Here is a 12897-nt window from a genome sequence, read left to right on the forward strand (position 1 = left end):
AGATAAGACGATGGTAAATCACACTGCTTAGACAAGCTACAAAACAAGTGTTTTTATTATCCCATGTACTGATAGCATTTTCTGGAGGTTTAGCTGCCATTATGGTGATAGTCATAAAGAGCGCGCACACACAGGTCGTTCCCACGAAATGAGTGCCTTTTGCGTCCCTTTGATAAGTAGAAATTGTGCACCAAAGCTTGCTGTAATTGAAGTGCCCTTTAATATAGACCACATGGATAATTGAATAAAGTGCCCCTAGCGCAGCATTTTGACATGTCCCTTTGTGCACCCTCGGTGACTTCCAGGAAGATTTGAATCCACTTAATCCCAAAATGTCTCCAAGTTTCCCCATCATTATAACACCTCAGTTATTTTTTTTGCTTCAACAAAGTCATTTCTGGAAATTAATATTGATTTCATGTGATTAGTGATTCTGTCCCTCATGTTCAGGTCAACCCTGAACTCTCATTTTAATGTGGTGAAACTATTCTTTAAAAAAATGAGATGTTCTAAAGAAATATTAGACATCGAACAGTCTAACCATAGTGTAAAAGCGAGTTTTACTCCTTTTGGCCATGTTCTGGTGTTTTGTGTTGGAAAAGTGAACGGGTCAAACATAACATGTAAGCCACAGACAGACAGGCTAGAAATGTTTTAACAATTATTTATTTTTTGTGAAGCTACTTTAAAAATTGCCCCTCCCTGTTGCACACAACAAACTTTTATTCCCCCTGTCATATGGGGATTTATGGCTGTTTAAAGATGAAATCGTCAACCCTGTTACTTTATTTGGCATTTAATAGTATTACTACAGTATTTTTTAAATTTAACATCGAGATGGGAAAACTTGTTTTTATGAAGTTGAACACGTGCTCTTCATGACAGATTGTTAAAATGAGGTGAAATCAAGTTACACTACTCACAAGGCACCCAATTGGTGGAATGACCCCCCCCCCAAACACACACATACACAAAAAGGACTAGTCTCAGAAATAACGGCGAGAGGGTGGGTGGGATTGGGACTACCCTGGCCTGGTTGCGTTTATCCAAACACAAATGTGTTAGACTTGGAATATAACGGTTTTTTGAATACATTGTTGCTGTTGATTTACTGTTAATCACAGCAATTTTCTAAGCTGCCCATAATTACTTAATGACAACAGCCATTACTGAATGCAATTTAATGGTGGATGACTCAAATGAGCTCTCATCAAAACTATTTACAGCTTCGCCTAGATTTCCCCAAGTCTCAGTCATCCATTCCAGGCCCATTAAAACTAGATTTAAATGGTATACTGACACATCGTCCGTGGTTGACACTAGAAAACACACAACAGAATCTTCCATGATTTAGGAGGACATCACAAACACACACAAAAACTGCTCTGGATGCTGTGACGAGAGGGCAATCCCTCATAGTCTTCATCATCATCATCATCGTAGTTGCTGATGGGCTCAGGTATAGTACAAAGACGTAGATCTGTCTGTAGGATGTGTGTATTCTGGAACCTAAAGCCCCTGGGAGTGGAGACTGTTGTGTCCGAGATCCAGCTATTGGGGAACCACGCCTCAGCAAGTCACAGCGACTCTCACCCTCCCCCTTCCTTCATCCCTGCCTCCCCTTCTCACGTGGCCTGGCACAGGGAGAGACAGAGACTCCCCACCCCACCCCAGGCCCCTGCTGTGAGAGCTGTGCCCGCTGTGTGGGTGGAGGGGTAGAGAGTGTTGGTAAAGAGGAGACAGGCTGGAAATAAAGGCCTGTGTTGCCGGAGCAGATGGGCCAGAAGCAGGAGTGCTGAGTCATGTGTCTGAGCTGAAACTAAACACATACACACACTAGGAGAACTATAGTCATCACAGCCTCTCTGCCTAACCTTGAAATCGGATCTACCCTCTGGTTTTGAGATGCATTGACAACTCTATTGTTTTCAAGAGCAGTTACCCTCTCCCTCTAAGCAGCTTGGTGAATCATGAGTCCACTCCAACCGAAGGCAGAAGAGGTGTGTGTGTGTGTGTGTGTGTGTGTGCATGTGTGTGTTTCTCCAACAGCCAGTCGTGTCCATGTACACTACCGTTCAAAAGGTTTGAAAGAAATGCGCCTTTTTTGTCCATTAAAATAACATCAAATTGATCAGAAATACAGTGTAGACAATGTTGTAAATGACTATTGTAGCTGGAAACGGCAGATTTTTTAAATGTAATATCTACATAGGCGTTCAGAGGCCCATTATCAGCAACCATCACTCCTGTGTTCCAATGGCACGTTGTGTTAGCTAATCCAAGTTTATAATTTTAAAAGGCTAATTGATCACTAGAAAACCCTTTCGCAATTATGTTAGCACAGCTGAAAACTGTTGTCCTGATTAAAAAAGCAATCAAACTGGCCTTCTTTAGACTAGTTGAGTATCTGGAGCTATCTGGAGCATCAGCATTTGTGGGTTCGATTACAGGCTCAAAATGGCCAGACACAAAGAACTTTCTTCTGAAACGCATCAGTCTATTCTTGTTCTGAGTAATGAAGACTATTCCATTGTGAGAAATTGCCAAGAAACTGAGGATCTCGTACAACGCTGCATACTTCTCCCTTCACAGAACAGTGCAAACTGTCTCTAACCAGAATAGAAAGAGGAGTGGGAGGCCCCGATGCACAACTGAGCAAGAGGACAAGTACATTAGTGTCTCTAGTTTGAGAAACAGACGCCTCACAAGTCCTCAATTGGCAGCTTCATTAAATAGTACCCGCAAAACACCAGTCTCAAAGTCAACAGTGAAGAGGTGACTCTGGGATGCTGGCCTTCTAGGCAGCGCTGCAAAGAAAAAGCCATATGTCAGAGGGGCCAATAAAAATAAAATATTAAGATGGGCAAAAGAACACAGACACGGGACAGAGGAAGATTGGAAAAAACTGTTATGGACAGACTAATCTAAGTTTGAGGTGTTCGGATCACAAAGAAGAACATTTGTGAGATCCAGAAATAAATGAAAAGATGCTTGACGCCATCTGTCAGTGCATGGTGGAGGCAATGTGATGGTCTGGGGGTGCTTTGATGGTGGTAAAGTGGGAGATTTGTACAGGGTAAAAGAGATCTTGAAGAAGGAAGGCGATCACTCATTTTGCAACGCCATGCCATACCCTGTGGACAGCGCTTAATTGGAGCCAGTTTCCTCCTACAACAGGACAATGATCCAAAGCACAGCTCCAAACTATGCACAAACTATTTAGGGAAGCAGTCAGCTGGTATTCTGTTTATAATGGAGTGGCCAGCACAGTCACTGGATCTCATCCCTATTGAGCTGTTGTGGGAGCAGCTTGACTGTATGGTATGTAAGAAGTGCCCATCAAGCCAATCCAACTTGTGGGAGGTGCTTCAGGAAGCATGGGGTAAAATCTCTTCAGATTACCTCAACAAATTGACAACTAGAATGCCAAAAGGTCTGCAAGGCTGTAATTGCTGCAAATGGAGGATTCTTTGACGAAAACAAAGTTTGAAGGACACAATTGTTAATTCAATTGACAAACATTATTTATAACCTTGTCAGCGTCTTGACTATATTTCCTATTCATTTTGCGACTCATTTCATGTATGTATTCATGGAAAACAAAGACATTTCTAAGCGACCCCAATATTTTGAATGGTAGTGTATACTCATTCTCTCCCAGTCTCACTGTGACACAAACACAAAAGGAGACAAGTGCAGCAATTGCCAATGTCAGTGAGCAGGAGTCTCCATCCACTTCACTGTCCGAGTGAGTCAGTCAGGATTGACTCTACCTCCCTATGCTGGGTGCTGATGGTATTACATACTACCCGAATATATGGAATCAGCAGTGTTCAGGAGAATGCAACATTCTGTACATTTCAGACAGTGATGACTAAAGTCACTAAAAAAGACAACCTTCTATAACACACACACACATATATATCTCACTCCACTATGTCAGACAAAGGAAGTGAAAGTCACATGACAATACTCATGTAGTGAAATAGTCACATGCTTGCTGACACCAGAGTAGTGAATGAATGTGTCACATGATGACACTCAGTCACAGGACGCCTCATAAGCAGAGCCCTTTATGTCCACAGGAAGCTCTGGTTGATGACCTCTCAGTGACTTCCTATAGGAATGCTATAACTCCAATGGTCTTATGCTGCATTCACGTGCTAGTCGGAACTAGGAAACTCCGAATTGTCATACTTATAAACTCGTAGAAACATGAGCTCTGAGTATCCCACTTGAAAGTATCATAATCAACCAATATGAAGCTTTATGCAAATAACTTTCATAAATTTTAGGCCCAAGTTTCCAATAGCATGTGAACGCAGCATTACCTCCTAAAGGAGAGAATGCCCAGCAAACTGGGAACCTTTCCAGGACATTAGCTAGGATTCCCATTAAATTCTACTTAGTGTTTAAAATTTTCTGCTAACATTCAATAAAATGTTGTGGACACATCTGTAACAACCACCACAGAACATTCCCCAAAAGTGTTCAGGTAATAAGACAATGTACCAGTAATGTTTTCCCAGCAAACCAAAATTGGTTCTGTGAAAGTTCCTACAACATTTGATAGGTTGCAGCAAATATTCTCATAACACAAAAATTGTCCAGTTGTGCTGATGATTTTACAATGTTTGTTTAAAACATTCGCCTGATGTTCTTTAAAAAGTTTGCAGAATGTTTCATTAGGTTGTGGAAACAGTCTGGTGGAAACATTGTGGGGACATCACAAAATATATGTCCCAAAACACAAAAATGGTTCAGTTATTCGGATGATTCTACAATGTTTCTTTTAAAGTGCAAAAAAAACATTCACCTGATGTTGCAAAAACATTCCAAGAACACATTTAATCTGTTCTTTAAAAGGTTCCCAGAATGTTTTAGGTTGTGTTTTTTATTTTTTTAGTGTTCCCAAAACACTAAAAAACTGTCCAGTTGTACTGACATTCAGATAATCTTTATATCAGGGTGCAAAAAACATTGCTTTGATGTTGCAAGAATGTTGACGTCACAGCCTTTCAGAGTTCTTTAAAGGTTCCCAGAACATTTTATTAGGTTGTGGGAACAGTGTGGATACATTACAAGAGATACAGTGCATTCGGAAAGTATTCAGATTCTAAAATGGGCTAAATCGTTTTTTCCCCTCATCAATCTACACACAAAACCCCATAATGACAAAGCAAAAACAGTTTTTTTGACATTTTTGCAAAAAAATAAATAATTAAATACTAAAACTGAAATATCACATTTACATAAGTTTCAGACCCTTTACTCAGTAATTTGTTGAAGCATCGTTTGGAGTGACTACAGTATCAAGTCTTCTTGAGTATGACGCTTCAAGCTTGGCACACCTGTATTTGGGGAGTTTCTCCCATTCTTTTTTGGTACTCTTCCCCAGATCTGTGCCTCGACACAAATCCTGTCTCGGAGCACTACACACAATTCCTTCGACCTCATGGCTTGGTTTCTGCTTGGTAATGTCAACTGTGGGACCTTATATAGACAGGTGTGAGCCTTTCCAAATCATGTCCAATCAATTTACCACAGGTGGACTCCAATCAACTTGTAGAAACATCTCAAGGATGATCAATGTAAAGAGGATGCACCTGAGCTCAATTTCAAGTCTCATATCAAAGGGTCTGAATACTTATTTAAATAAGGTATTTGTTTTGTCATTATGGGGTATTGTGTGTAGATCAATGATTTTATTTATTTAATCCATTTTAGAATAAGGCTGTTACGTAACAAAAATTTGGAAATAGTCAAGGGGTCTGAATACTTTCCGAATGCATTATAGGTTCCCAAAACACAAAATATGCTCAGTTGTGATGACTTTATTAAAAATGTTGAAGTTGCACAGGACATGTTGAAATAATATTATTGTGATATTTGTAAAGGTTGCACAGAACATTCCCACAATGTTGCGTAATGTTCCACAATTTCCAAATAAGTCAGTTATGACGTTCATAGCATATCTGTTTTAGGTTTAACATAATATTCCATTGATGTTCATTTTACCTTGTCTTGGAAATCCTTAGAACAATTCAAGAACATTTTGAAAATGTTATATTTAAGTTTGTCCTAATATTACCACAACATTCTCAGCATGCAAATGTGTAGCTCTTCAAAGCATAAGAATGCAAATTGGAACACATCCACATTATGTTTCTCTCCAGATTTAATGGCAATTTGCATTTGAGGACTGTATTATAGGCCCACTAGAAGGTGATATAGACACACTTGCCATTTTAATTTCATTATACAAACACAAACATATTTTTTACACTTAAAATACAGTGTTACTAGTACACAGTATTACTAGTACACAGTATATGAAGAGGATGGGAACATTTTGTCCTGATTTGGGGGTCGAATATGGTCAAAAAAACACAATAGCATTGTTATCGCCTGGTAATGCAGAGGATTAATGATCTGACTGTAGAGTTGAAGATTTCAGGTTCAATCCCACCAATTCCTTAACCATGTTTCTGTAAAAAAATAAATATATATATATATATATATATATATATATATATATATATATATATATATGTTTAAGGTGGGGGGAATGAGGCTCAGACATAATCAACCAAAAATAAAGAATGTCTTTATTTCGTCCAGATTTATAAATCCAGTCAGAAATGCAGAATTTAAATAAAACTGTTCAACTATAAAAAACACACCCAATGGAAGTCCTACTTTGAAAAGCTTAATATTGTCCCGTCTTATTTTTCACTCCGGACCGCTGCTCCCGAGTGGCACAGTGGTCTGTAGTGACGCCTCAGTGCTTGAGGCATCACTACAGACACCCTGGTTCGATTCCAGGCTGTATCACAACTGGCCGTGATAGGGAGTCCCATAAGGCGCCCAATTGGCCTAGCGTCGTCCGGGTTTGGCCGGTGTAGGCCGTCATTGTAAATAAGAATTTGTTCTTAACTGACTTGCCTAGTTAAATAAAGGTTAAATCATTTTTCATGATCTGAAAAGCAAAAGTGATCCAAGATCAGCACTCGTAGTCTTGGATACCTTGTAAATATGAGCCCAGATGTACGCAGCATATAAAGAGGATGGGTGAATAACCCAGTTACCATTATTTCCCCGGGTCAGATATGTCTAAGAAGACAAAAAAGGATGCATGGAATTCCTGATTTCATACTGCCATGGCTATATAGTGAAAAAAACAAGAGCATTCCTGGTGGTGCAGAGGATAAAAAAAAACCTGGCATGTGAACCAAACCAAGCAGATTGTCAACTTTTGAAGTGTAAAAAAATATAGTTGTGTTTGTATGATTAAATGCTGTTCAAATGTCCTATGAATTAAAATGCCATGTGTCTCTATATCACCTTCAAATGTGAATCAAAAATCAAATCAAATTTATTTATATAGCCCTTCGTACATCAGCTGATATCTCAAAGTGCTGAACAGAAAACCAGCCTAAAACCCCAAACAGCAAGCAATGCAGGTGTAGAAGCACGGTGGCTAGGAAAAACCCCCTGGACGTCCATTAAACGTGGAGAGAAATATAATGAGGATGTATTCCAATCTGCTTTAAGGAGCTACACATTTGCATGCTGAGAATGTTGTGGTAATATAAGGTAAAAATTAAATCTATAATTTTCTAAATGGTCTTGACATGTTTCTGAGGACCTCCAAGACAAGATAAAATGTATATTGAATATGTCAAACCTAAAATAAATAGGCTATGAACGTCATGACTTATCTGTAAATTGTGGAACATTGTGGGAATGTTCTGTGGGAATATTCGTGCAACATCCCAGACAACTCCCATGAATTAATATAATATTCCTGGAACCTTTAAAGAAGTTAGACCAGGTGTTCTGACAACATTCTTACATTATAGGAATGTCATCACAACTGAGCATATTTTGTGTTTTGGGAACCTCTCTCATCATACACACACAATGTTCCCACAGCCTAATGAAACATTATTGGCACCTCTAAAGAACAGACTAAATGTTATTCTGGGAACATCCGTGTGACATCAGGTGTTTTTTGCACCCTAAATAAATATTGTAGAATCATCTGCACAACTGGACAGTTTTTGTGTTTCGGAAACATATCTTTTGTGATGTGCCCACAATATTCTCACCAGACTGTTCCCACACCCTAATGAAACATTCTGGGAACCTTTGAAGAACAGATGACATTTGTTTGAGGAACATTCTTGCAACATTAGGCAAATGTTTTATACAAACATTCTAGAATTATCATCAACGGGACAGTTTATGTGTTATGAGTACATTTGCATGACCTAACCAATTTTGGTTTGCTGGGTGAGCTTGTTTAACATCGCAGCCAACAGTGCAGGCGACTGTCGACTGAGTGATCTGCAATGTACCTTGCATCATAAATACCTACTCATTATTATTTGTAGATCAATCAGTCACAATTTACCCATGATACATTACAGTTTTGATCCTCTCGAACATGGCCAGTACAGCTACATACATTGCATGCAGCGTCTGACTCACATTCACTGACAAATGTCGCCATCTACTGCTCACAGAAGGTAAGGGGCATGGGTTCACAGTGAACCCCCTCAACCCAAGCAGGAAAGCTGCATCAACCATTGTGAAGAAGAAGGACCGTATCTAGAAAGAGGAAACAAGTCACGTTGACAAGAAAGCGGTGAATTGGGGAAGCATAAACAGTGTGCGAGCTTTCCGGTTCTTTACAAGTATTCTTTATTAGCCCAGCACCTACATTTTTAAGGATGTGCGTATGACCACAAACATTTCTATAAACAAGTCGCTGCAACCATCAAACATTGCAAAAATCATTACAAACATTCATATGGTTTCCTGTAGTAGTGAGCATTTCCTGTAGAAGTGAACATGGACAAGATAGATTAGAGAAGGAGCAGTGTTCTAACCATACATCTATGGTTCTACTGAGGCCTCTGTGGGTAGGGGAGCACAAACTCACAATGACTCAATTCAGCCCCTGCAACAGCCCCCATCAATCCAGCTGTCTCAATCAGCTCCACATTCAAAAGCAGGAAACTTGAACGGATTCCTCAAACAGCACTGAAAATCTACTGATCCATCAATAAGGCCATAAGATGGCGACGTCCTCCTTTGAAACAGACAGGCGTCTTGGAAAGTAAGTCAGGTCACCCAACAAAAATTTGAATATAAAAAATGTCTCAAATGACATTTGAGTGTGCTCTCCATGACACAGAATGGAGGACAGTTTCCAGTTCAGCTCCACTGGGCGATGCAATGGGACTGTGACTGCGCTGCTCCCAAATGACAGATGGGTGGCTAAGTGTTAATAATGCTCTCAGAACAAATGTAAAGACTACCAGATGTTTGGGAGCCCAGATCTTGAGCCAGCCAGCCCCCATTTTTCCGCTCCGCACTGCTGCTCAAAACAGGGAGAGGAGGGAGTGAAGAGGGTGGAATGAAAGAGAAAAGAGAGAAAGAGAGAGAGAGAGAGAAAAGAGAGGGAGAGCAGAGGTGGAAAGAGAAATAAATGGGAGGGAGGGACAGAGAAAGAAAAAAGAGAGCGATAAGAAAAAGAGAAAAAGGGAGGTAAGAGGTTGGCTATCCTTGCATGCACTCAGTCAGCGGGGTCATTGAGTGCGCTCATTATTTCTTGGACTGCCTGTCAAAACACTACTGCTACCCGCCTTTCCGCCACAGTGTGTGCCTATTCACTGAGGGAAACTTAACAACACAGTGTTCTACACACACACGCACACACCTAACACACAAATGCATGCAGTGATGCACGCCAGCACGCATGCACACAAAAACACACACTACCCTCTGAGACACAGGGAATCTCCTTGAACTTTTAGCGATGTTCCAACTTCCTATTACAACTCTCTTAGCAGTAACTCACAAAACATCAATACCGAGTCTGAGACAGACATACGCAGTGGGACTGACTAAGTAACATCATACAAACAGGATATTTCAACCTGAGAAGTAACGAGGATTTGGATGGTATATGAAAGTGTTTATAGGCTAGCTGCAATCTGAGCCTCAGCAGGCATTTCTATGGTATGAAATTGTCGTACGGCTCTCTCTATTTGAATATGAAATGCATTTGCATGGTATATAACAGTGTTCTGAGGCTATCTCTGACCATTGTGGAAATGTGTAGTTGCATGGTAAATGAGAGTTCTTACCAGGTACAGGAGGAAGGTGTGCATGCCAGTCCCCAGTCCCACAGAGGACAGGTTACCCAAGCCTGCCCAGTAGGCACACCACATGAAGCTCTTCAACATGTGCTGCACACAGGGGACAGACACACAGACAGAGAGACAGCGCCAGCTTCACTGAAGACAGAGAGACAGTCAGCCATGGGAGACTCAGGCAGAGTGAGAGAAAAACGAAGTAGGAGAGACAGTAGGAGGTTGAGCGTGTGCACTGTGTGCACCCTACTCTGTTCTAGAGAAAGGAGGGAGGGCCAAGAGTGAGAGAAGGTAAACAAGGCAGAAAGTGAAAGTGCGCCACAGAAAGAGAGGGGGAGCAGTGGAGAGAGGGTGAGAGAGAGAGAGTGAGGGAGGGAGAGGGGCAGAGAGGGTGAGAGACGGCAAATGAGAGAGTGAGGGAGATAGAGAGGGGCAGAGAGGGTGAGAGACGGCAAATGAGAGAGTGAGGGAGGGAGAGAGGGGCAGAGAAGGTGAGAGACGGCAAATGAGAGAGTGAAGGAGGGAGAGAGGGTCAGAGATGGTGAGAGAGGGCAAGTGAGAGAGAGAAAGAGAGGCAGAGAGAGCAAAAGTGAGAGAATATCAGTTAGTGCCTGCTGTTGAGAGTTTTAGAGGACAAGCCCATAGGGTAGGAGTGTTCAGATTCAGAACAACACAGACAAAAAGAAGAGCAGAATAATTGTTCTTCTACAAGGAAGTCAGCTCTTGCACAACTCTCTCTCTTCCCCCACCCATCTCTCCCTCCATCCCTCACTCCATTGATAGTACACTATATAGACCAAACACCACCTCGAGCATGGGCAAACGGGTTGTTTTCAGGAAGAGCCAGTGATGTTGTAGATTACGGGAACACTGTGGAGTTTTTTTGGCACCGAACTCATTTCCCAGAAAACCCAAGTGAACACAGGAAAAAAATATATACATGATAAGCACCAGCAGCGTCTCTCATGGCCTATTAAAAAGTCTGGGTGGGAAGTGCCAGCCATGTCCAATTGTTTTCAGGGTTACCAAGAATTAATGACGTAACACATTAGGACTAGAGTTTAGGAGTTTAACATGGACTATAATATATTTGGTGCTACAGTTTTAAAGCAATTCTGTCTGGGTCTCTGGAGACACTTTTACTGTGGTATATTAGCTGTTCATTTGGTAAGATCTGTGTGTGTGTAATCAGTACTTTAGCTGTTCATGTGGTACAGCTAATGTACTGATTAAATAGGGAATGTGGTAAATAGGGCATGTGGTAAATAGGGCATGCGGTAAATAGGGCAGGTGGTAAATAGGGCCGGTGGTGAATAGGGCAGGTGGTAAATAGGGCCGGTGGTGAATAGGGCAGGTGTTAAATAGGGCCGGTGGTAAATAGGGCCGGTGGTAAATAGGGCCGGTGGTAAATAGGGCAGGTGGTAAATAGGGCCGGTGGTAAATAGGGTCGGTGGTAAATAGGGCATGCGATAAATAGGGCAGGTGGTAAATAGGGCATGCAGTAAATAGGGCATGTGGTAAATAGGGCAGGTGGTAAATAGGGCATGCGGTAAATAGGGCAGGTGGTAAATAGGGCAGGTGGTGAATAGGGCAGGTGTTAAATAGGGCCGGTGGTAAATAGGGCCGGTGGTAAATAGGGCCGGTGGTAAATAGGGAAGGTGTTAAATAGGGCCGGTGGTAAATAGGGTCGGTGGTAAATAGGGCATGCGATAAATAGGGCAGGTGGTAAATAGGGCATGCAGTAAATAGGGCATGTGGTAAATAGGGCAGGTGTTAAATAGGGCATGCGGTAAATAGGGCAGGTGGTAAATAGGGCATGCGATAAATAGGGCAGGTGGTAAATAGGGCATGCGGTAAATAGGGCATGCGGTAAATAGGGCAGGTGGTAAATAGGGCATGCGGTAAATAGGGCAGGTGGTAAATAGTGCAGGTGGTAAATAGGGCATGGGGTAAATAGGGCAGGTGGTAAATAGGGCATGCGATAAATAGGGCAGGTGGTAAATAGGGCATGCGGTAAATAGGGCATGCGGTAAATAGGGCATGCGGTAAACAGGGCATGCGGTAAACAGGGCAGGTGGTAAATAGGGCATGCGATAAATAGGGCAGGTGGTAAATAGGGCATGCGATAAATAGGGCAGGTGGTAAATAGGGCATGCGGTAAATAGGGCATGCGGTAAATAGGGCCGGTGGTAAATAGGGCATGCGATAAATAGGGCCGATGGTAAATAGGGCCGGTGGTAAATAGGGCCGGTGGTAAATAGGGCAGGTGGTAAATAGGGCCGGTGGTAAATAGGGCCGGTGGTAAATATGGCAGGTGGTAAATAGGGCCGGTGGTAAATAGGGCATGCGATAAATAGAGCAGGTGGTAAATAGGGCATGCGATAAATAGGGCATGCGATAAATAGGGCAGGTGGTAAATAGGGCATGCAATAAATAGGGCATGCGATAAATAGGGCAGGTGGTAAATAGGGCCGGTGGTAAATAGGGCATGCGATAAATAGGGCATGCGATAAATAGGGCATGCGATAAATAGGGCCGGTGGTAAATAGGGCCGGTGGTAAATAGGGCTGGTGGTAAATAGGGCAGGTGGTAAATAGGGCCGGTGGTAAATAGGGCAGGTGGTAAATAGGGCCGGTGGTAAATAGGGCATTCGATAAATAGGGCATGCAATAAATAGGGCATGCGATAAATAGGGCAGGGGGTAAATAGGGCATGCGGTAAATAGGGCATGCGG

At 41.9% G+C, this 12897-nt stretch overlaps 1 protein-coding gene across 5 annotated transcripts in view; it reads right to left on the bottom strand.

Moving 5' to 3' along the window:
* The window catches only part of LOC110537478 (vacuole membrane protein 1), a 73140-nt gene extending 62214 nt beyond the window's left edge, over positions 1-10926 (bottom strand). For 2 of the 5 annotated variants that reach the window (XM_090192305.1, XM_036937419.2), the window contains exon 1: positions 10158-10421. In XM_090192305.1, the coding sequence (XP_090048431.1) occupies positions 10158-10256 (99 nt within the window). In that variant the 5' untranslated portion in view covers positions 10257-10421. Of the gene's footprint in view, positions 1-8682; positions 9386-10157 lie in introns of those variants that run through there. The other 3 variants (XM_090192302.1, XM_090192303.1, XR_002475633.3) reach the window with 2 other exon arrangements.
* Between the last annotated feature and the right edge of the window lie 1971 nt (positions 10927-12897).

Source organism: Oncorhynchus mykiss, chromosome 12 (genome assembly GCF_057628025.1).
Source record: "Oncorhynchus mykiss isolate SJ-2025 chromosome 12, ASM5762802v1, whole genome shotgun sequence".
In the NCBI taxonomy this organism is placed as follows: Eukaryota; Metazoa; Chordata; class Actinopteri; order Salmoniformes; family Salmonidae; genus Oncorhynchus; species Oncorhynchus mykiss.